The sequence below is a fragment of the Eulemur rufifrons genome, chromosome 21 (assembly GCF_041146395.1).
Source record: "Eulemur rufifrons isolate Redbay chromosome 21, OSU_ERuf_1, whole genome shotgun sequence".
Taxonomy (NCBI): Eukaryota; Metazoa; Chordata; class Mammalia; order Primates; family Lemuridae; genus Eulemur; species Eulemur rufifrons.
Window position 1 is genome coordinate 18,671,680 of NC_091003.1, and position 25,611 is coordinate 18,697,290.

The following is a 25,611-nucleotide window of genomic DNA, read 5'->3' on the forward strand; positions in this document are numbered from 1 at the left end:
GAAGCCTACCCCATCTGGAATGGCGTCAAACTCTCTTTCTACCCCATTTTCTTTTAGAATTAAAGTTGAGTAATTTTGTCATGATGTCATTCAAAAATAAGTGTAAAAGAAAACAAGGAAACGATCACCTTTTTCTGAAGGGCAGACAAGGCTGTGACACTCGAGCCGCCTCAAGTACAGAGCCATCAAAGGAGCTCACTGGCCCCCAGTTTAACCACAGAAAACATGTTTTCTTAAATTATTTTGGCCTTGTAGGGTGCTTTTTTTTTCTTTTAGAAAATATTTTATTTTATTTATTTATTTGTTTTATTTCAGCTCATTATGGGGGTACAGAAGTTCAGGTTATATATATTGCCCATGCCTCCCCATCCCCCCGAGTCTGAGCTTCAAGTGTGTCCATTGCCTAGACAGTGCACATCGCACTCATCATGTAGGTATGCACCCATCCCCTCCCCGCACCCCCATCCCCCCCAGTCAGAACTTCAATCATGTCCATTCCCCAGGCAGTGCGCATCGCACTCATCAAGTAGGTATACACCCATCCCTTCCCCCCAGCCCCCACCTCTGTCCGATACCCAATTGATTTCTTAAATGAAAAATGATCACAGTTGGCGTGCCTGACTCCTATTGGCCTGGCCATCTTATGAAGAAGAAGAATGTTATTAGGGCAGAGCAGTCTGAAAAGAATGTCAGCTTGCTTGGGTTGAAGATCCTCAGTGACCTCAGAGCATACTCTAAGTGGGTAGAGGAAGAAGATTGAGGGCCGAATGTGTAGACTGAACCGCGGCCGAGTAGCCAGTACTTTCTTCAGCGTCCATGGGTTTTCACTTCCTTCTTTGGAAGAATGTCATCTTGGTGGGTAGTATAATTATCCTTGCACATGCCACTTTGGGAAGAGAACGTGTGTCCACAGTCGCTGAAAGGAAATACTCCGTCCCGGCTGACCCCATGAGGTTTAGCAGCTGCCGCCAAGCCACTGTGCCAGGGGCTCGGCCTGGCTGGGGTACCAGAGACATCACTGGTTTCTGGATGCTATAGGGAAAGCCCCGCATTCCTATGTGTCGTGTATCAAAATGATGCGTTGATGTACTCAAGGCTCTCTTACATACTTGTACTCATTCACTATTTACATTTTTATTTTAGTGTTTGAATAAGTGATACTTGCACAGAGTACAAAATGCAAAGATTGAGAAGAGAAAACGGTAAACAGTCTCCCTCCCATCTGTTTTTCTCACCACCTAATTTTCCTCCCTGGAGCGCGGCCAGTGTTACAGATTCCTGTGTATAAAATACCTTCCCAGAGGTAGTCTTACTCATTTGCCCTCAAATGTCTGCTTGCTTCCCGAGGACAGCAACAGTGTTTGACGATAAATATGGTAGAACTGTTTTTCTGAGTTCTGCACAGAGAGCTGATGTTCAAAGTATGAAGTTATTTGGGGAGAGCGGTGTAATTTGGCCTGTTTAACAATGAAATATTATATATGATATTTTATAGTAGTAAATTGTTATTCCATGTTTCATTTGACCCTTATTATAATCTAGAAAATAGACAAGAGCAGATGTTATTATCCCCATTTTGCAGTTCATAAAACTGAGGTGAAGAGAAGTGCCTTTCATAGTGTCTTACAGCTACTTAGTGGCAGAATTAGGCCAGGGATGTTCTGCTGATTCTCCTTGTATTCACGCTTCTGTCCAGTGTTGTCACTGTAGGGGGATTCTCCATTATCATATATCTTGAGTTGTAACTGGATTCTGTTCTGATTTTAGGAATACTTTTGCCTCTCACCTTCAATAAAATATTGAAAGAAACAATACTAAGAAGGGTTATTAAAGAAGACCCATACCAAGAAAAATCATAACTAGTCTCTGAGTCCTTCTCTGTACCACGCATTGTGCTAGATGCTTTACACAGACTATTGAATGTCACAACAACCTTGTGAGGTAGATGGTATTAACCCATTTTACAGTTGAGAAAATGGAGGCACAGAGAGATGAAGTAAATTGTCATGGTTACACAACTTGGAAGTGGTGGCACTGGAATTCAAATCCAGACCTGTGCCTATGACTGCCAAGTAGTGCTGTTTGGTCCCATATTGGGTGACCAGAGCAGAAATGGTTATCTCTGTAATACAGATATTTTATTTATTTAAAGATCTAGCAAATACACAAGTCTTGATTGTTAGCAGTAATTAAAAGATTATAAACTCAAGTGTTGAACTGTTAAAAATATCATAGAACGTTATTTAAAGAAGTAAAATTTAGTTCTTGCTTTCAGGATATTGCCATTAAGTCAGAGGCACAGAAGTAACACAAATAAGCATCAGAACATAAATAACATGGTCATAAAAACCACACTCGGAAACACAGAATCAGAGAGGTTTGAAGTTAGGAAGGCCCAGGAGGTTATTTAGAGACTTCATCCAAGCCTGAAGTCATCCTTTTCCCCCTGATTTGTGTGTCAGTGATACCACCAGCCTCCCAAGACAACAAACCCACAGACATGGAGTTCTAATAATTCCTTCCACTCCTTCATCTCCAGTCTCCTGAGGCTCAGCCTCGCAAACTAAATTTAAAGTGGCCATCAATAGTGCACTTCTCTTTCATCCACAGGAAAATTAATAAGCACATGTCAGTTCTTTCACATCCATCCCCTACCCTGCCAGCCAAGCTTATCCTGTTTCATGTTCCATCAAATAAGAGCTTAAAAAAAAAAAAAAAAGGACACTAAACCATATTCCAGACCCCAGTCTCTTTGCAGTCCAGTTCAACAAACACTCTGTAGGCACAAGCACCTCCTAAAGCACAACTTTCCTGTTACTCCCCCGATGACACCTGCGTTGACTCCTTTCTGCGTGGGTCCTCGCTTCAGCTCTTACCCCACCTCCCCACAGCTATGCTTCTCTTCTCTCCATCTCCTCACCTACCAGGTTCACATGCCTACCTTTCTGATTTTGCTTGGCATGGTATCTTCACACAGGTGCCTTCCCACCTCACCTGGACTATGTTATTTGTGTGGGTGGGAACTAGAGTCCACCTGAGCTGGGCAGCCATCACCGGTAGAGTGGACAGGTAGAATGAGGCAGACGCACGCCATGGGGAATCACGCAGCAGTGGGTATTTCAATGGTCTCACTTTCAGAAGGGTGAAATAAACTCCTCCCAGGATAATCCTCCCACAAATAACAACTGAAAACTCTGGTAAAAAAAAAAAAAAATACCAACTACCTGAAGGTACTAGAGAATGAACAAAAGCAAATAGATTCTGGAGGAGGGTGAAAAGAAGGAAGAAAGGAATGGCAGAGTGTGTTTCCCATTTTTATGGCTTTTAGCCTGAGGTCAGAAAACAGCTAGTGGCCACATTTGGCATTTCAAGCTCCAATAGAAAACTACAGCCTTTCTGTTCTAAAGACCCATATGACGGCGTTCAGGGCAACCACAGCCTCTGGAAAATGAGGGGGACATGTATATCATATGCTGGGATGGAAAAACCCAGAGAGTGGAAAACCCAAATTTTGTGTATAAACTCTGCCTAAATCTCTGGCTGACCCCTGAATCACAAATGCATGGGACAGATTCTACCTAAAGATATAAGAACTAGGCTGGTATTTGATTTGCTACTCAAGAAACAGAATTTTCCATTTGAACCCAATCAAGTTAATTACCTGTTTTGATAAAAAACAAAATCAGTGCTCTTTAGAAGAGTAAAACAGAATCCACATCATAACCTTCACAGTGTCTAGGATACATTGCAAAATTATTTGACGTGCAGAGAACCTGGAAAGTGTGACTCATTTTTAAGAGAAAAGACAGTCAACTGAGACCATCCGTGAGTTGTAGACTCAGATGTAGAAATGAGCAGATAAAGATTTCAACGCGATTATAACTATGTTCAATGAACTATGTTCACAATGAATAGAAATATAAGACATTTTATCAGAAAACTAGATACTTTAAAAAAAGAACACAATGGGAGTTCTAAAACTGAAAAATATAGCCAAGCATGGTGATTCACACCTATAATCCCAGTGATTTGGAGTGCTGAGGCTGGAGGATCATTTGAGCCCAGGAGTTCGAGACCAGCCTGGGCAACATAGACCTGTCTCTACAAAAAAATAAGAAAAATTGGCTGAGTATGGTGGTGCACACCTATGGTCCTAGCTACTTGGGAGGCCGAGGTGGGAGGATTGTTTGAGCCCAAGAGTTCAAGGTGACAGTGCACTATGATTGTGCCACTTGCACTCCAACATGAGTGACTGAGTGAGACCCTGTCTCTTAAAAAAAAAAAAAAAAAAAGACAGTGTCAAATGGATTTTTTAAAAAGCAGAACCAAAATATCTGATATTTACAGATAAATTGAAAGTAAATGAGTGGAAAAAAGATATACCATGCAAACAGTAATCATAAAGGCAGCTGGAGTGCCTTCAGTCCAATAAAATAGACCTCAGGACAAAGAGTATTACCAAAGATAAAGAGGGACATTTCTTAATGATAAAAGAATCAACTCACCCAAAAGATATAAAAACTATAAATGTTTTTTATTTGTCTATTTTCAAAGTTGCAAATTATTGAAACATGAAGCAAAATTTAATAGAAGGAAGAAACAGATATTGCTATTTTATTGAGTGATTTTAATAACACTCTATTGATTGTTAATAACTACAATTAGAAATTGATAAAACAATTAGAAAAAAATACAAACCAGTGAAACATAGATGATACAAAAACAATTAGAAAAAATACAAACCAGTGAAACGTAGATGATACAAAAAAAACACCTACAACCTTGACCTTGACCTAATTTTATTTATAGAACACTATATCCCCAAACTGAAGAATATATATTGTCTTCAAGTGCCCATGGTACATTCAACAAATAGACCATAAAACAAACTTCAATAAATTAAAATGACTGAAATACTATAGAACATGTGTTCTGACCTCAGCTACTTGGAAATTAAACACTACTAAAAAATCCATAGGCCAAAGAAGAAAACAAAAGGGAAATTTGTAGAATTTGTAGTTTTGAATGTTTATATTAGAAAAAGAGAAAAGCATAAAGTTAGTGACCTAACGTTCTACCTAAAGATGCCAGAGAAAGAAGAGCAGAGTAAACCCAAAGTTAGGTAGAAAGAAGAAAAAGATAAAGATAAACAGAAATCTATGAAAGAGAAAACAGAGAAACAATATTGAAAAATTAACAAAGCTAAAATTGCTTCTTTGAAAAGAGCAAACAGTTGATAAACCAAACCCCCAATGAGATTGACTAAGAAAAGAGAACATGAATTATTGCTAACTGAAAGGAACCTTACACAGAAGAATATGTACTGTATGATCCTGTGTATATGAAGTTCTAGAACAGATTTAATTAATCTCTGGTGGGAAAAAGTCAGAAAGTTCATCTCTGGGTTAGGGGCAAAAATGGGCTGGGAAGGATCATGAAGGAAGTTTCTGGGGTGAAAATAATGTTCTAAATCTTGATAGAGTTTTGAACACAAGTGCATGCCTTTGTCAAAGTTCATTCAGTATACATTTGATTTGTGCAGTTCATTTTATGTAACTTCTATTTTTTACTGTATGTAAATTTTATGTTAAAAGCCATAAACAAATATGGTACTCTAGCTAATAATATGCCTTCCTGCAGTATTTAGGGGAACTTTGTAATCTGTATTATACTTTGAATTGCATTCAAATACAAAATGAATTGATGAATGGAAAAAGGGAAAAATAGTTGGATAGGTATGTGATAAAGCAATTTTATTAGAATATTAATTATATAATCAAGGCAGTAGGTATCTAGATATTCACCATAAAATTCTTTAAATTTTTCTATATGTTTAATTTTTCATAATAAGATTTTAGGAAAATATACAAAGCAGCATGGACAGATTGATCTTAAAAATATAAGATGAAATGGAAAAATAAGAAAGAATGAACTATATAAGATGATATCAGATGCATGATTAAAATACCTATATATAGATTTTGGGGGGAGAAATTCAGTCAAAGTGATACACAGTAAACACATTAGAATGGTTGCCAGAGGGGAAAAGGAATGTGAGGAGGGCCCAGGTGACAGGTGGGTGGTTGGATAGACAGGCCTTGCGTGGACTAAGGATGGTGATGGGGAGAGAGGGATAGATGTGGGTGGGTGTATGGAAAAACATTAAACTTAGAGGCAAATTCTGGCCCCACAAATTACTATGTCATTTGGGTCAAGTTGTTTAACAGTCTTTAGACTCACTTTACTTGTCTGTAAAATGGGTATTGTGATCTTTACTTCAGAGAGTTGTTGTGAGTCTTAAAACTAGATCATGTCCTGGAAATTCCTAACACAGCCCTTAATCTATGGTAGACGGTAAGCAAGGGTCTATTCCTCTTTTCTTTCTGTTCAGCTAAATCTTCAGTGTCCTGTGATGGGCTTGCCTGCCTTCTCCAACTCCAGAACACCATAGCTCTCTTTCTTGTTTTTCAAACACCTTAGCACTGTAGCCCATGCCATTCCACCCCATTTTGTCTTCGCACATACATAGAGTTCCTTTAGAGGTGGTGTTCTGTGTATATCTTGCTCTTGCACTAACCATCCCACTGACTCTTGAGAGCTCAAAGTGTAGCTTTAAGTGTCCCTCTTCCCAGTTGCCACCCAGTATTGTTCTTGACTGGTGGCTCCAGGAGAGCAGAGACTGTGTCTCTGTTACTCCCTATTTTTCCTCCACGTGGAAGAGGCTCAGCAAACATTTGATGGATGAATGAAGGAATGGACATTAGCTGTTTTTCACTCAGCCCTAGCTAATAAACACTGATTTATCATTGCTTTTAACCTTCCCATATACTGTCAGACTTGGTGCACTTATTGAAACAAATGCAACGGAATGAGCCCAACCCAGATCTGCTGCAGGGTGTGGCTCCAGAAACACACTGGACTCAAAGACAGGGACCCCCTCACTACTGCGGTGCTCGTTCAGCTATTCTGTTAAACTAGGGGTGACATTTTAGAGCTGGAAATGATCGCAGAATTTATGTAATCAAATCTTCAAGTGCTAAAAGTTAGACGAAAGGATCTGTTACGTTCAAAGCCACTTGGGATTGGTGAGAGAGATTGCCTTCATGGAGGAGGTAAATATTAGGCAGAGTTTATTGATAGGGAGAGATGTGGGTTGTCTAAAGAGAGGGTGGAACATTCCAAGGGTGTAGAGTGACACGAGCCAGGGATTGGAGATGGCAGCAGATCTGTGCTGGAGGGGAGCCACAGAGGAGTGCTGGCTGTACATCAGGATTATCACATTACAGAAGGGGACAAGATGGCGGTGGGTGAGTTGGAAGCCATCACCGTTCCCTCTCTGCTCTGTCCTTTGCAACACCCCTCTCCTGTCCTTGATATGGTCCTGACCTCCTTATCCTTTTATCTGGGCGGAAGACATGGCTCAAACCCTGATTTTAAAATGAAATCCAAATGACACATTTGGAACCCTACATTTCAGCCTGGAAATGTTGGTTTTGCATTGTGTTTGGTGCACATAGCATCCAGCTGAGATGGCACAGACCCCAGGAGGGACCACTGGCACAGTCTCAGCCTTGTATTTCCATGTTTTCAGATCAATCCGAGCTACTCATCAGGCGGCCTTGTTTCGGCGAGCAATCTGCCACATGCAGGGCCATCCTGGGATCACCACCGCCTTCCCCCTGGTTCATCTCATCATTCCCTCTCCATTCTTGCCTTCATGCATTTCTGGATCCTGAAAGACAGCCGCAGGGAACCAGGCCGCTCCCTGGTATCTGGCTCTAGGAAGGCCAGATACCTAGAATGTGTGCCCTTTCTTCCCCAAACAGGGTCTCTGTGTTATTTTCCTAATGCAGATCACCCCCTTTGACTTGATAAATGTATCAGGGATTTAAGACTTCCTTTGGCTAACAAGCATCAGGATGCATTTATATTTAAAAGAAGCATGTCGGCCGGGCGCGGTGGCTCACGCCTGTAATCCTAGCACTCTGGGAGGCCGAGGTGGGCGGATCGTTTGAGCTCAGGAGTTCGAGACCAGCCTGAGCAAGAGCGAGACCCCATCTCTACTAAAAATAGAAAGAAATTATATGGACAGCTAAAAATATATATAGAAAAAATTAGCCGGGCATGGTTGTGCATGCCTGTAGTCCCAGCTACTCGGGAGGCTGAGACAAGAGGATCGCTTGAGCTCAGGAGTTTGAGGTTGCTGTGAGCTAGGCTGACGCCACGGCACTCACTCTAGCCTAAGCAACAGAGTGAGACTCTGTCTCAAAAAAAAAAAAATAAATAAAAAAAAAATAAAAGAAGCATGTTTAATATGTTCTTAAAGACCTTAAAAGCAAAAATGTCCAGCAGTAGTCATTATTTTTTGTTCTAAAGGATACCAGTGAGCACTTTCTCCAGGTAAATACTGTCTTTTCAGAAAAGCTTACTTCTTTCTTTCCTAGGAATTTTTGACCTGTCCTTCCTTTTCTTTTCCCCAATCATTAAAAAGGAAAAGAAGAATGTAACTGTCTCAGTAACTACCCTCCTGGATTCCAGGGCCCCTGGAATATGCGCAGTCAGGGGCAGGTGATCTATGGAACACTGCGGAGTTAAGCAGGGAGAGGGCATCGTTCAGGGTGTTAGGGATTCTGTTTAATGGACAGGCACCATCATTTCTTCATTTAACATTGCTTCACAATTTAGGCAACAAAAATAACTCTACAGAAATCTAAGCTGTTATTACCCTTGCTCTTTAAATTTGGATTTTCCAATATTCCATCCTAAGTCTTAATGATGCAGATTATTGCAATTTGTCACTTCTCATGATGCAAATAGTAAATCCTGGAATCAGTCTCCAAGTATATCCTATCTTGATTGGAAACTACTATACTTATTTGGTTTCTCAGCAGCCACCATCTGATTATGCTTCTTTAAGGTTTAAAAAAAAAAAAATGTAGACCACCAACAGAATGATTTGGATACGTGTGGATTCCGTGCAGATGCCCAGCGGGAGAAGACGGGCCATCCTGCAGTCAGAAGGGGTGATAGACGAAGCCTCTGCCTCACACGGCTCACCGAGGACTGGTTTTCAAGCCTGACAAAGCAGAAGCCATTTCGTTCTTTGCATTTCTTTATGGCCAGCGTGCATTACATTTACTGAACTATGCAGACAGCCTCTGTAGCACCGACAGCTTTTATTCCTGCTTCCACCCGCTTGTAAACCTAGAAACAAATATTTAGCTGGCTGTGGAGTGCCATCCACACGCGTGCTCTCCCTCTGGGGCTCTGCTGCACACACAGTGCCTGACTGGTCCTTTCGCATCGCACAGGACATATAATATATTTACGTCTCGTGTAACCATAGAAACCTGTTGTGTCAGAGAAGACTTTATGATTTTGCTGCTCTCCAGAAAGAGACGAATAAAGCCACAGGGCAACCTGCCACCTCTTGTTTAGTTACTTTGTAATCATTTAGCAATTAAGACTGCAGAACATATTTACTATAAATTTCACATCTGTAGACATTTTACAGAGTATTGAATATACATAAGGAAATAAAAACACTTGAGACGTTACTTCAGAAGCCCCATAGCTAACACAGTTTTTTTTTTTATTACCTATGCAATTTGTACTTCATTAATTATTCTTGAAAATGGCTGGTGTTTTTTTCTATGGGAGCATCTCCTTTGGCATCCTTGGCTTAAGGAATACATTGATTTTGTTACGCTGGCTATAAAATAGGGCTGTAGAAAGAATACCAGTTTGGGAGTTGGGAAGAGTTGGATATAAAGCCGAATTTAAATCTGGGCTCTGCTACTCACTGGCTGCGCTTCTTGAGCCAAATGACTAAATCTTGCAGAGCTTTTTTGGCTTTTAACAAAAACCTATGAAATGGGAATAATAATATCTGCTTTGACGGATCATTCATTGTGAGGAAAGCAATAATTTAGGGAAAATGCCTGGCTCATGGTAAAGAATCACTATACGGCACTATTAGCATTGCTCTTATTCTTAAATTTCATATCTTTTGATCCAGTATGGATTGCACCATAAGTACATTCTGATCCCTGCAAAGCTTGTTTTGTTTAGCACATATATGGTACTTCGTACTTATTAAAGGCTTAACAAATATTTATTAATTATAAAACCTCCAAGGGAGCTGAGGAATACAAATTCCATCTATTTTCCAATTAATTCTGTACCTTTCCATTTGGCAAATACATGTGTTTCAGGGCTTTTAATAGAGCAAGGAACCCCCTTGGCTCTTTTGTCTATGCCTTGGATTGTTTAAAGGAATTATCCACAATGTCATGGAAGCTCTGATTTAGCTGCTAGATGACTTGGGCGACCCCTGCTGGCAGTCTGAGAAATCAGGAGTGCCCACCAAGCCAAAAGCCATACCCTCACCCTGAGGCCCCGTATAAATTCCCTGTGGCCTGTGTGGACTATGGGGGGTAGGATATAATCGTGGCAGTGAAGGCATGGAGTTTACTCTTATTGTTATTATTTTCTTTATTATTGTTATTTAAATGGAGGTATTAGAATGCAGGGGACGTTTCCTACCAGCTAATAACCATTTAAGTTGCGTTTGGGGGCTTTCATGACTTGACAACAGCTTTTCAGAATCTCAGGCTGTTAAACCCCCTGCCGGGTTAATGTGGCAGAAAAAGACAAGAACGACACCAGCCAGCGGCTTTTTGTACAGTGCCGTATCTTGAGCATCTGGAAGAGAGAAAGGGAAACAGATCCTTTTAGAAAATCCAATTAGAGAGAGAAGGAAATATGCTTTGCTGAGAGAGAGAGAGGTGTGTGTGAGAGGAGGAGAACAGGTCCTGCCCCAGAGCTAAAAGTCTGCAATATTAACAAAGGAAAATCCTATATTACTTCGACTTGTTTCAGAAAACCAGTGTTTCTGGATATCAGGAACCAAATAGCGCAGGCGAACAGGGAACTGTTTTTACCCAAAGTTCAATTTAGACAACAACAAATATGACTATTGAATGCAAAGGCTTTCCTTGATTCCTTCTAGAAGCACGGGAGTCACGTTCACCCTCTGACTTGTTTCTCAGTTTTAGATGAACTCCCCTCCCCCCAGTTGTTGCCCAACATTTGGTCACACTTTTTCTGCCAAGTGGTCCCTTCTCCAGACCAAATAGACTCGGTTTGATGGCTCTTGGTGACACTATTTGTATAGAAATTTTAAATGTTTGCAATTTACGTAGATTTAGAGGATTATAAATAAAGCTACCACGTACCCCCTCCAGTTTTCCTCATTAAGGGGATCATACTGTATTAGAATATGCATTTTCATTATGACATATTAGGGTCTGTTGTATTTATAACAACTCCGGGGGGGGCATTCTCACAGCACTCCGTGGAGGTCTAGCTGTGGGGCTCCTGTTATAAGCAGGCACAGTGTGAGCTTTGCTATAATATTCTCATTATCTTAAACCCTCATCTCTTTTTCATTTGTTAAAGGGGTCATTTGGCTTCTTAATATAACTTGTATTAGTGCAATTGTAGGAAACAAAGATCTTTAAACACTGAGCCAGGCAGGTCGCTCTTTAACAGATGGTGGAAGACAGGCCCGTGCTCCATACACGCTACCTTCGTGCGGCTCAAACCCCTTTATGTACAAATGCTCCTAAATAATATGTAGCACATACATCATATATGCAGACGTTCCTCCCAGAGACCTTCTTGGCTCTTCGTGGACAAAAGAAATGGACCTCATGGTGATCTTTGAAGACCATTTATAGTTCTCATAGCCTGTGTTTTCCACAAGGACGCAGGATCAAATGAAATTTAAAAGCACGCACAGCATATGGGAGCTGATGCTGCTAAGGAGGGCTGAGGTAATGGAAATGCCTCTGTGAACCTTGATTGCCTTTAGAAAACGTGTTCCCGGACCAGGCAGCTTCTGAGCCCGTGGAGGCTGGGACGGTGGCATGGGAAGGCACAGGCCAGGATTCAAGGCCAACTGTCTCCCGGGCCCAGTTCTGCCGCTTATTACCTGTGGGGTCCTGGCCAAGTGCCTGAGCTCCTCTGGGTCTCCCTTCAGGCGTCTTTAGCAACGATGAGATGATCCACCTCCTCGCTGTGCTACAAGGATTAATGATAATGGACTTCAGCTGTCATTAATACCCTGCCTCAGTTCTATTGCCCTTGGATTTTGAAGGAGGGAGCCCTACGGATCCGATTGGGGACTTTATTTCAGATGCGCAGGGAAAGGGCTCAGAGCTCCTCTCCTGATCGAAGGCTCTGTCCCCACCTGCTGTTGCTCTCACACGCACCCTCACACGCACCCTCACACACTCATCTCACATATGCATACGTGCACGCACACCCACACGCCCCAGGAGGAAGTGAAGTGGGGCCATCATGCGCCCCTATACAGTCCCCAGCCAGGGTGGGGAAAGGAATAGCCAAGTGCCGTGGATTTGAGACCAGCCTCCAAGGGTCCTCCAGCGCTCCAGGAACCTGGCCCCAAACCGCCTCTGCAAAAAAAAAAAAAAAAAAAAAAAAAAATCCTTTCTCTAACAATCCCTCCTTTCTCTGGTCACCTCAGAGAAAGAAAGTTCAAGATTCTAGGAAGGAAATGGAAGAAAGGCATTTTACAGTTGATATGAAACCACTGTTTACTTAAAGGTGCACGTTTTATTTTTCCAGTGACTGATTTGGTCCTCCTGGGAGGGGACAGGAGCTAGCCTGTATGGTGGGATTTTTTGCAGCAAAACCGTTTCACAGCTGTATCGAGGGTATCGTGCCGGTGCCGTGGGCGGTGGGGCGTCCCCCCAGGTGCAGAAGATGAAGGCAGGGGGCCCTCAGGAGCCCCTATGCAGCCACCCAGCCTGTGCTGAGCTCTGCTGGAGCCACGGCCGTGTGCTGGGCCTCGGGAGGGTCAGGGACACGTGAGACAGGGCCCCTGCCCCCACGCGTGTCCCCCCAACCAGGGGCAAAGGGGGGCAGACTGCAAGGCTCCTGACGGTCTGGATCTTGGGACTTGTTCACCTGGTGGGTGCTGCTGGAGGTGCTCAGAGAAGGAGGTCCGCAGGCGAAGCTTTTGAAAGGGGAGAGTGCTTGAGCTTGCCTTCGAGGGAGAGGCGCGATCCCCATGTGTGTAGGCAGCTCAGGGTTGATGGAGAGGGGGAGTCTAGGTCAAGGGCACGGCCAAAGCGAAGCAGGGAAGTGGCCCATTGCAACGTGTGCTCATGGAATGGGGTGCGCCTCACTTGGGTGGCGCAGGCCTGTCTCCGACAGTGATGGGAGGTGCTATGGGAAAGCCGGACCGGTGCTAGGTGACAGTGGTCTTGACACCGTGCTCTGCACGGTCTTCTGGGCATTGGACAGCGTATGCGAAGTCACGAGCTTATGCGGATAAAACCTAATCAAGGTGCTGGTTTACGGAAGATTAATCTGACGGTATTTATGTATTTTATCTTAATGCCACATCTGCGGTTTTGCTTTAGCTGTTTCTTCCCCGCACCTTCCCCACCCCAGATATCCTACTCTGCCATCCTCACCTGCTCCAGTCCTAGATCATCTCCTCAACCCACCTCAAGGGCTGCTGCCCCTGGGAGGACACAAAGGATCTCCCTGTGCTGTGAGGCCCCTCTCCTCCCCGCGGCTCTGTCCCTCTGCGTTGCACGCATTGCAGCTCCCGGCTGTGGTAGAGGCGTGTCTGCCTGCGCTGAGTCCCCCTCCAGGGCTCTGACACTTGTCGGGGTCTCTCATGGCACCTTGCACTTTGCAGGCCCTCCGGGACATCCGGGTGAATGAGTGCGTCCTCTTCTGGGCTGTGTGGCTTTGACCCTTCAGATTTCCTCACCTTCACTCCCCACAGGCGAGGAGCCCAGGCGTTCATGAATTCACCCAGGCAGGAAAAAACCCTCCCAAGTGGGCACAAACGGCCGCCTGCCCCGACCTCTGCTGCCCAGGACTGTGGCTCTGAGTCCGGGACCCCATTTTGGGGAGTGGGAAGGAGCAGGGAAGCTCTCTGCCACTTTGAGCAACAGCATACTCTGCTCTGGGACAGAATCGAGGAAGAGGACGAGGATGCCTCCCTCCCTCCATGCCTAAGGGCAATGTGGTTTCCTGGACCAAAAGGAAAAACTGAGCCCAGGATACTCTTATTATCAAATAAGAATTTAAGCCACTTAAATTCTTCTTCCTGTTAACCTGACCATGGTCATGTGCAGCAGCCGGAGTTTGTCCCATTGTTGCCAGGGAGAAGAGCACATCACACTCAGCAGGCCTGCCTCCCCCGCCACTCACTCGCCGCTGTGGCAGGGGGCTAGGAGGCGACGGACAGGACTGTTCTTGCTTGGCTATGTAGCTTTGGGAACTTTGGGTCTGGCAGGTAGTTAAAGTGGAATCTTGTTTTCTGCATTCCCTGCAGCTTGCTAGACCTGGAGGATATACCTGTAGTCCTCCATTTGTCTTCTCATCCCTTGGCATCTGGTGGTGCATCTCTGCTGGCCTCTCCAGATGGGCTTATTGGGCAGAACTCGAGCCATGCCTGCTCTCCCCTCCCTGTGGACCACGTGTGGTCTACAGGAAGTGCCATTGCGCCCCTGACCCCAAGGAACGCCAGCAGCATGGGCTGTTCCCTCCCTGGCCTTGCCCTCCTGGCGGGGCAGGAGCAGGGTGGGACAGTGGGACCCCACTCAGTGCAGGGTGGGCTGCAGTCCTCCAAGTCTCTCCCCTGACTGCAGGGTGCACGTTTCCAAGCTCTCTGAGTGGTACCTCCATGGAAATACCTCCTATAAGGCTTGAGGTGGAAGAGGGTCCCCCTCTCTCCTCTCCCAAAGGGCTTAGAGGAGGGACCGACTATACGGTGGTAGCTCTCTCCAAAGAAATCTCTTTCCCAGTCTCCTCACACCTTCCTTCTCTGATCCCTGATCCAGATGGGGACCCAGAAGTCTTGAGACAGGTTCTCAAAGCCGTTTCCTACATACGTCTGGACATGGGGAGGTGACACAGAGTGCCTGTTTCTTTAGTGTCTGATATTTATGGTGCTGACACCTCAGTTAAAGAGGCCCCACTCCTGTGCGCACACACATAGACAAACGTACACACACGAATATGAACATAGTGGATATAAACATACACACCCATCGCACAGGCTGTCTGTTCATACAGCTGTAGCCGTGCTCACTTTGTGGGAGGATAGAGGGGCTTCCCCTTTTCCACTTGGTTACCTTTAGAATCAATTTTAAATACAGTCATGCACCACATGACATTTCAGTCAAAACAAACTATATACATAGGAGTCCCGTAAGATTATACTGCTGTATTTTTACTGTACCTTTTCTGTGTTTAGATACACAAACACGTGCCATTGTATTGCAGTTGCCTACAGTGTTCAGGACAGTCACATGACATACAGGTTTGTGGCCCCGGAGCGATAGTGTGTACCAGGTGGCCTAGGTGTGCAGTGGGCTCTCCCATCTAGGTTTGTGTAACCGCATACTGTGATGTTTGCACAGTGACCACGTTGCCTAACGCTGCATTTCTCGGGACATATCCCTGCTGTGAAGTAATGCGTGACTGTACTTGCCGTAAGTGTCTTATTTTCAGAATAAAAGAAAGTAGAGAGGATGAAGTGACCAAACATTTTTCTAGCCTTTAGCATTTTCACCATGGACAGCACACATTGCTGCTAAATATTGGTATAGCTAAAAATCCCATGAAGTACTTCTAATAACAACACAATGCTAACTGTCATTGTGCAGTGTGCCTGTACAAAGGGCTTTCACATAGGCTCTTATTTGGTTCCCAAAGCAGTCCTGGGTAGTTGGCATGACTTTATTTATTGGATGTATCTGTACATGTGAGCGTGTATCTAATTCTTACGTAACACAGAATTCAAAAAAGAAAAATGTCCATTGAGTTCATCAGGGGCCTACTAGGTGCCAGGTTCTACACTGGGTGCTACACTCGCATTATTAATCCTATTATTGTCCCTATTTTACCTATAAAGAAGAGAGGTTTGCCTGCCCTAAATCCCACAGGTAACATCCAGAAGGAATGGGATTCAGCGCCGTGGCTCCCAGACTCCAGGGCTTTGACTCTGCATACTATAGGCCGAGCATCCCAAATCTCACAATCCGAAATCCAGAATTCTCCGAAATCTGAAACTTTTGAGCATTGACATGACACTCAAAGGAAATGAACATGGAGCATTTCAGATTTCAGGTTTTGGGATTTGGGATTCTCAACCGGTAAGTATAATGCAAATATTCTAGAATCTGAAAAAAATCCAAACTTCGTAACACTTCTGGTCTCAAGCATTTCGGGTAAGGGCTACGCAACCTTTACAACCCAGCATTCGTAACGGGTCAAATTGGGCTTTACGGATGTGACTGAACCTAATTGATGGTAGAGGGGGTTCAAGAGCCCTTTTGTCAGGGGAGAACTCAGTTGCCAACACTTTCTCAGCAAAGATTTCAAAAATAGACACCAAGTAACGGGGCCTTCGAATCGATTACAGTCTTCATGCACACAGACTGTTGCGCTAATGGAAGTGAAACCTTCTTATTTGTTTGATCACTGTGTTTACTGAAAGAAGAAAAGCTAGAGAAAAACCCAGTGTTCCTCCTTTTAACACTTAAGTGCAGACTAGATAATTCCAGGCCACGAGATAAGCAGGGTGCACACAAAATGCTTCTGAGTTAAAATTGCACAAATGTTCTGAATCCCAAAGGCCAGAAGTCTTTTTTTTTTTTTTTTAATTCAAATGATCTTAAGAAAGCATATTTGAAGAAGATTTTTTTTTTTTTTTTTTTTTTTTTTGAGACAGAGTGTCGCTTTGTTGCCCTGGCTAGAGTGAGTGCCGTGGCGTCAGCCTAGCTCACAGCAACCTCAAACTCCTGGGCTTAAGCGATCCTCCTGCCTCAGCCTCCCGAGTAGCTGGGACTACAGGCATGCGCCACCATGCCCGGCTAATTTTTTCTATATATATTTTAGTTGTCCATATAATTTCTTTCTATTTTTAGTAGAGACGGGGTCTCGCTCTTGCTCAGGCTGGTCTCGAACTCCTGACCTTGAGCGATCCACCCGCCTCGGCCTCCCAGAGTGCTAGGATTACAGGCGTGTGCCACCGCGCCCGGCCTGAAGAAGATTTTTATTCTTTTATCAGTTCAACAACCAAAACACATCAGAACTTACTGATCATTCAGACTTGTGTTTCGTGTGCGTTATGTGTATAGATTCTTAGCAGGTAAATGTAGTCATTTGCCTTCAGACCAACAGAGGGTTCATTCTCTAAATAACAGCTGTTAGACAATAGTATGGATTACAGTCTTGAGAGCATACAGAGAAAAGCAATTTCTAGAGTGACATGCAGGAGCAAGGAATGAAATCTAGTGTCATCCAAACATCAGCATCTCTAGAGAGACCAGCGAGTATAGGATAGTGACTGAATTTCTGGTAAGAAATTGTTAATTACCCCTTGGGTGGCGCAGCAGCGAATGCTGGTGTGAGTTTGAACCAGCGGATTCGACTTCAACGTCTGGGTTTGCTGTGCCACGTTCCCTCTGGTCGTAAGGTCTGGACTGTGACATGAGTGGGCTCACAGGGAGGGATTTCCTGAGAATCATGGCGTTCACATGGTCCGTCCCCTCGTGGGGATTCTAGCACATCTTTCCCTGGTGTGCAGCTTGTACTCTCTCTACCCACCGACTGCCGTGGCCTGCGCTCCTGCGTGTCCCACGAGTTTGAATGACGCCAGCACAACTCGGCAGCCGTGGCACTGGCGTGGCGCAGCAAGGCCACGTAGTCCCTGAGAACACTTCTCAGCCCTCCTCTTCCTCTCCCCTCAACATCGATCCTCTCCAAAGCATCCATAGTCCAGAGAAGGGGATTTCTATTAATAATAAGGTTATGGGGGCGAGGAGTCCCATGAAATCCAGCGGCAAAGCTTGGATCAGAAGAGGAAAGCCGGGCTGTGCGGGGCAGCCTGGGTCTCCTCATTACTCCAGCGGCAAACGCCATGTCAAACGCCCTCTGTTCCCCGAGTCCTGGAGTGGGGAAAGGGCCACCGTCTGTGGCTCCTGTGCTCACCCTCGGCCTACAGAACTAGCCACAGGGAGTCGCATCCGGCTCCCCTGGAGTCCCAGGGGGAAAGGAATCCGGTTGGCCCACTGCAGGGCAGAAATCTAGCTCTGGGACAGTCAGCAATGTGGGGGAAGAGGGTCACGGGCGTAAACTCACAGGAACTCACCCCTGTGATGCTGTGGATCAGGGAGGCGATTTCTAGAAGGAGAATCTTTATGATTAGGGCAGCTGCTCCGAAGCTGTCTGCTACACTGCCCGCTTCTCCCCATCCCCAACACGCAGCCTGTTTCCCTTCATTAAAGACACATCTGCTCCTCTGTTTCTCCGGTTCCATGTGAGACAGCTCATGGAGGAGGTCGCCTCCCCACTCTCCTTGCTGTCCCCTAAAAGTGAGACCCAGGCTCTTCTCATCTTAAAGGTTTACTAATAATCAGTATGAAAACACAGACAGGGACTAGTAAGTAATTCACATGGGAAAGCTTCAAAGGTCCCAGAAATCCTGAGTTCCCGAAGTCTCCTGTCCTTGGTGTCTGGCGCTCTGTTGCTAAGTGGCTTCTGGGGAAAATGGGCCCTGTTAGCTGTCAGCAGACTGGCCACGCAGACCCAGTAAATGCCCGTGGCATTGTCATCCGTGCGTCTTTTCATGTCTCCAGGACATTCTCTGCTTCCCGGTTGCAGCGTCTCTAACACAGGGTGCTGGCACAGTTGGTTAGCCCTGGCTCCTTGGAATCGGGGTGTGGAGGGGGGCGCTAAACGATTATGTGCAGCAGCAGCAAGTGAGCTCACTCTTGCTTCCTCAAGTTTTGCCAGTGGTGAAGAAATCCTCGCTTTGAAAGGAGGAGTATTCTGCTGCCTTTGATCTGCTCCCGCCGGCGTGGGGCTGGTGGGGTAGAACCGCCTCGTGGGGCTGGTGGGGTAGAACCGCCTCGTGGGGCTGGTGGGGTAGAACTGCCTCGTGGTCCCGTGCACAGGAAACCGAAGATGGAGTTTCTCGCCCACCGTTTCCAGCTTCAGGGGTGCGAGTGGTTGGTCTTCAACAAATAACTGGTTGTCAGTGTACGAGAAGCCTAGAGATGGAGGCAGGGGAAATGGAGAAAGGATGAGTTAGCAAAAGGATGTCGAGACACAAATAAAAGCATGCCTGTGTGGAGGTCCAGTTGTACCGTCGGGGGGAGGACAGGGAGTGTGTGCTTGGGGAGATCGGGAGGCCGTGCTGAGAATCCTGTCTGGAGCCTCTTGCCAAGCCCTGTCCCCAGGGACAGGATGAGCTCTGGCACGGCTCCGAGGTGCTTGATTCATGGGCCGTTTCCATCTCTCTGGGGAAAGCGGCCTGTGAACAGCATTTTGGAGCCGCATGATTTATATTCCCCAGAGCAGGCAGGAGCTGGGCTCCACCCAGGGTCCCTGGAGCAGCTGCTGGCCGGGCAGGTGGGCACCGTGAAGAAGCCGCTGCCCGTGTCTGGACTGCCCCTCTCTCCAGCTCCCCTCTCCGCCCTTGCCAGGCCACGTGCCTCCCTGTCCCGCACCGAGCCCAGCTTCTACTGACTTTGACCTTTTGCCCTCACTGTTCTCCATCACCACGACAATCTGAACTTCAACCTTCCGTCAGACTTCAGGCAGGGGACTGGAGCAGGGTGTAGCCAGGACTCCAGCTGATGGGCGAGTGCCAAGCCGGGGCCCTGGAGCAAGAACAGAGTCCTCTGCCACCCTCAGGGGTCCAGGAGGAAAGGGCCAGGGAAGGAAGTCTGAGCCAGAATCCTCAGGCCCAGAGAGCCACGAGGGAAGGGGAACTAGAGTGTGGCGGTGAGTCCGGAGGGCAGGACAGGTAGGCAGGACTGAGGGTCCAGAGCTGGGCGGACAGGACTGGAATATGAGCAGAATGGGGAGAAAAGGGAGCCGGGATCTTAGCGTTCGGCACCTCTCAGCTGGCCAGAGTTGGCAGTGAGGGTCAGGGGTGCGCGCCTTTCCACGCCCCCTGCCTTGCCCCCAGCTCACATCCCCGAGTTCCCTCGAGGTATCCTCCCTGCTGAGCTGTGACCACCACTGTTGTCTGCAAAGCCAGCGCTTCTCTATTGTTTGCTCTCTGTTTCAGAGTGTGGCCATCAGAATAGCGGCCAAAATCAGAGCATGAGTCTGAGTGCTCCAGGGTCGCTGTCTGCACAACCACTGTTTATTCATTCGTATCCTCATACTCGTTCCCTCCTCTTCTCTTTCTTTCTCTTTCTCTCCCCCTCCACCCCGGCACCAATTGTTCATTCAGTATATACACACATACACATGCCACTGTGAAATAATTTCCTTTTTGTGCTGCAGAGATTAGCATGCCTGTCTAGCACCTTCTCTGAGCTTCCCGAGGTCAGAGGCTTTCTTCATCTGAAGTCATCCCAGCCCCAGAGAAGGACCTGGCGCATACTGGTTGCACAACAAATGTTTTTGAGGGTCGGTCAGCCTCATGGCCGGACGAATACATGAGTGGTGCCAACGTTTATCTTACTTTTCTAACTCCCTCCCAGGGTTTGGTAACAGCTGGATTTATTTTATTTTTGACATTAACATACAGTACGTATCAGTCAGTATCAAAGCAGGAATAAGAAGTCACACAGCAATTTCAACAGAGGTAGTTTGAGATAAAGAGTTGTTAACTATACTAGATGCTGGAGTAGAAGGGATGGGCTAGTGAGAAGTAAAGAGAACTCCAAAGAACACCAGGCACATAGAACGTGACTCTCGTCTGTTTAGCCCCGACAGTTCTTCCCCGTGGGTCCCGCTCAGTCACCGTGTTGAAGCAGAGTGGGTTGAGTCAGGGCCTGTGGTGACCAGACGAGGTACGATGTGCCACTCTAGAAAGTCATCCTGAGAAGTGGGTGCGGGGCGTGATTGTGCCATGCGTGGTGGCGAGGCGTTGGGACCCCCACTACAGAGATGAGGCTTGTTTTGTAAATGGGCGATTCCCTTATCTGTGACATCGCCTGTTTGTTTTTCCCTTCAGTGTTAATACTTTGAAGGGTCAGGAAATAGGAAACAACCCCATTAAGCAGGAGATGCTGAGGGCTCCGTGTGCAGCTGACAGCAAGAGTGGAACTGTAAGATAATGGGGCCGATACCAGGCCCCAGCCAATCCTTCTCCCCTTTGCAAAGCGCTGAATGACAAGCAGATTTCTCAGCTCCAAGCAGGCAGTCTCATTCAGATGATGAATGTGTCCCCGGACGGAGGAGCTTGTTGAGTGATATTTACCAGGGTCTCTGCGAAGGGGCCTCGGTTCCCGAGGGAGCGTTTCAAGCCTTCGCCTGCTCGCCTGTTCAGCTGACATCCGTGGGGTGGCGAGAGGAATAAAAGCTCTCCAGCATGATGGGCGCCCTGGTGGTTTGTTTAGATGCTAGAAGTTTCTTGGTTTCTCTTGCTTCCTATATTGAGCTCCTAGCTCTCGTAGTCAACCCCCCGTGGAGAGAAGCATGGAGTCTGTGAGGAGCTTAGAGGCTTAAAGGAGGAGAGGCGGGAGGTCAGCGAGTGCCACAGACCCGAGCCAGGCTCAGACCCAGCCCTGCCACCTATTGCTCCTGGGCCGAGTTCCCGGGCTTCTCCAAACCTCCCTGTCCTCAGGTGTGAGATGGTGGCAATCTCACAGGCTACCTCCCAGGGTTGTCACAGAGATAAAATTAAATCTGTATAAAAACACTTTGCACATTATAAAGTGCTCTCTCCAGCGTAAGTCATTCATTCATTTAGCAAATCCTTGCTGTATACTACCGCGTGCCAGGCACTGTGCTATTTGAAGAGCCGGCTCCAGACGGCGCAGCTGGGAAGGAGAGCAGACTAATGGCCAGGACTTTACCAGCCGCCAGCGTGGCGCGGAGATAACCACCAGGTGTTTTTGTCTGTGTCCTCCAGAGAAACAGAACCAGGAGAAGACAGACACACAGGTACATATGCATAAATGGAATATATTCGTATATGCCAAATATATATCAATAGGACATGTTTGCATATATTTACTTACATAGAGGATAAAAGAGGTTTGCTATGAGGAATTGGCTCACACAGTTATGGAGGCTGAGAAGCCCCAGGATCTGCAACAGCAAGGTGGGGACCAACGAGAGCCAATGGTGTAAGTTCCAGCCCAAGTCTGAGGGCAGAGGACCGATGCCCCAGCTTGAAGATGGGACAGAGAGTGAATTCTCTTACTCTACCTTTCTGTTCTATCCGGGCCTTCAGTGGCTTGCTGGACGAGGCGCACTTCCCCTGGGGGAGGGAGGCATCAGCTTTGCCCAGTCCACCAACTCAAATATCAGTCGCATCCGGAAACCCTCACACACACTCCCAGAATAACGTTTAGCCAAATACCTGGGCACCCCGCGGGCCAGTCAGGTTGACGTGAAATTACCCGCCACGCCAGGGTCAGTGTGCACACTCAGCATTCACAGGTCCGTGGCAGCTCCGCACGCCGTGTCTCCTCTGGCCACCAGATCGACCCAGTGAGGGGCTTCTTACCCTCCTCCGTCACGGGCGTCACCAGCCTGGCCATGTGAAGTGGGCCACGTTTGCCTTAAACCCAAGTCTCCATGCGCCGGGACTCTGCCCTCTCGGCGACAGGAAGCGGCTCTTTCCCGAGCCCCTGTCGCCCAGCACGGGAGAGGACTGCGGGTCTGCCTTCCGCCCCCGCCCCCCGTGCCCCCGTGCTCCCCACTTGTCCACACGGGTCCTCAGTCGGCAGGGTGGTTGCAAAGAAATGGTCCCATGAGCTCAGAGTTGTCCGTGGACTAGAAGTCACTCAGCATCTCACAAAGTCTGAGCATGATCTTGATGCCAAAGGAAGGTGAGGGCTCGACCCTCGAGGTGTGACCTTCTTGGGCCTCAGGCACCGTGTGTGTGGGGGAGGGGGGGGCTGCAGGTGGCAGCACGCCTGGCCCGACGTGTCTGCCCTGTCTGCTGTCTGTGTCTCCTCAGGGCACAGAGCATGGCATAAAATAAGCCTTTTGTCATTTTAACCGTGCCGATGAATCAAGGCGCTTTCGGATATTTCTGTTTACTTAAAACCCCTTGTGAGACGTTCTGTTAAAGTGTGTCATAGGGGAAACGTGAATTTATTAATTCAAAGATGGTCGCTGTTCACGCTGAGCTTGGCAAATGGGCCAGATCAGCAGCGTTTCTCGAGCTCACACTTCAGAAAACACCCGCCCTGCCTGTCCCCGCAGCCACCGTGCGTGTCCCCTCACCTGCAGGATGCCTTTTCAGGCTGCACGTCCCCCACGCCTAGGACGGTACCTGGCACAATTTAGGCGCCTAGTCACTGTTTTTGGAGTGGACTGAACTTGTTCTGGGGGGATTGTCACAGCTGTACTCACCTAGCTCTATTCTGGGGAGAGCGCCTGCGGCCCGTCACCGACAGCGTGTCGCCTGTGTGTGTTGTGCGTGTGCCAGACACGGGAAGGCAGGGTTCAGACACAGCTCCTGCGTATAGGGAGTTGACAGCCGAGTGAGGGTGACAGGCCATGAACACCCAGCCCAGTTCATCTTGAAGCACCGGACAAACGAGGTTCAGGAACGGGGCCTCAAGGACGCCGGGGAGGGTGCGGGGCAATGCCAGCATCAGTACTAGGGGTTCGCTGGGTGGCAGAATGGCACAGGACCTCTCAAGTGACTTCCATAGCTCAGCACTTCCTTTCTCTGAGTGGCCTTTTCTGCAATTTTTCCTGCAGGGTCTGTGCCAGCAGCGAGACGGAGAGCGAAGCCGGAGACATCATGGACCAGCAGTTCGAAGAGATGAACAACAAACTCAACTCGGTCACTGACCCCACTGGCTTCCTGCGGATGGTTCGCCGCAATAACCTCTTTAACAGGTGCGTGTGGGCTCCTTCCCCAGGCCCGGGGCAGGGCGGGGTGCCCTGAGCACAGATGATGTGCGTTCGGTGGGTGCTGCTCGCAGCTGGCCAGGCTTCTGGCTCGTGTCACGTGTCTGCAGAAGCGAGTGTGAGGCGTCCGCGGCCCTGCACCCGTCAGGGCCTCTGCTTCACACCGGCACCTCCAGCTCCAGTGAGCAAACAGTGACAGGCTTGATGTGACAATCCTCATTTGGCTGGGATGGGAGGCCCAGGGACGGTTGGCTGCTTCTTCACATAGCCTCAGAGCTGACTTCCCAAACACCGGGCAGAAGCCAGACAGAGTAGCTTCGTGGACATCTTTGCCACCTTCTGCAAGTGACTCATGAGCCAGGCACCTGCGCTGACCTTCTGGCCTGAGACTGGGGGGTCAGGGAGAGTGGAGATGCCAGCATTTTTGGTGGGAGAAACTGGGCCTAGGAAGGCACCTGTCCAGACCCGGGTTCCCCCATCTGCCCTGAGACCTCAGTTCCTTACTGTGGGACCAAATAGGCCTTAATGGCCTTAGGACGAGTTGCAGTTGAAATCTCCAAGCCAGCACAGCCGTGCATCTTTTAATCAGGAGTGACACCCGAGCTGGGTCCAGATAAACAGGGGCAGGTGGCCGGAGTTCAGGGGCACTTGTCCCACTGTCATTTGGTTGCATGGCAACTACATGGGAATCCATTTTGATAGACCTCTCCAGAAACACATCCCAGACTCCCCAGGTCCCTGCCGCAGCCCGAGGGCCCGCCTGTAAAGGGCAGCTGGTTGACCCTGGCACACAGGAGGGAAGTGACTGTGCTCCGGGTAGGAGGCAGCCTCTGCTTGGCAGCCCTGCTGTGCCGGGCATTGTGTGCCCTGTCTGTTCTGCTCCAGGCCCCGGTTTCCTCTCATTATTGTGCTGTCAGGGTGACAAACGTGTGTTTACTTTCCCAGAGCTGAGCTGAGCTGAGGAGGAAGGGAGCCAAGGGCCAGGGATGGAGGAACTGGCAGCTTGGTCAAAAAGGAGGCAGAAGCTTCAAGCTGGTTCACTCCCAGTTCTTCTTCCCTCCCACCTTCGCAGGTGTCCGTCGTGGCTTTTGGTTTCATGTAGGGACGTGACAAGGTCTGAGAAGGCCTGGGGTTGGGCCTGGGCTCACAGCCTTGCTCCGCCAACTTTTTGGCCAGTGAGGCAGGCAATGCTCAGCCCTGCCAGGCGATGTGATTTGTGGTTATAAACTAGAAGAGCTCAGGGCTCGGCCTCTGGCCTTGTTGCCTAGCAGCTGTGTGACACTGGGCAGGCAGTTTCACCACTGTCAGCCTCAGTTTCCTTGTCTCTGAAATGGGGACAGACTTCCTACCCTGCAGGTCTCCTTTAACATGGGAACTAAAGGAGCTAATGTATAACTAACACACTGACCGACTTCCTGATGCATAAAAGGCACTACGCACCCGATGGCGCTCCACTGCTTTGAGTCAAATGGAAAGCACGATGCCAGACTCGGATTCTCACGATAGTGCGGTGGATGAGGTTTCTGGGATGCACCTGCTCAGCAGGTGTTGGCTGCCTTGATGGCAGCCTCGCCCGCCCTGCTTCCCGTCCTACCTCACGTCCTCCACGTGAGGGCGCTGCCAAAACAGACCATCCAGCATCCATGGAGACCTGGTCACAGGGGCTGCAGCGGTCCAGAGCCAGTGCCTCTGGGGCCTCAGGCACTACAGAAGGAGAGGGGC

The 25,611-nt window shown here is 47.6% G+C and overlaps 1 protein-coding gene across 1 annotated transcript in view; it reads left to right on the forward strand.

Annotated features, from left to right (window-relative positions):
• The window catches only part of TTC28 (tetratricopeptide repeat domain 28), a 526,655-nt gene that overhangs the window by 461,429 nt on the left and 39,615 nt on the right, over positions 1-25,611 (forward strand). Inside the window, exon 12 of the mRNA XM_069497389.1 lies at positions 23,737-23,877. Coding sequence (XP_069353490.1) covers positions 23,737-23,877 — 141 coding nt within the window. The remainder of the gene's footprint in view (positions 1-23,736; positions 23,878-25,611) is intronic.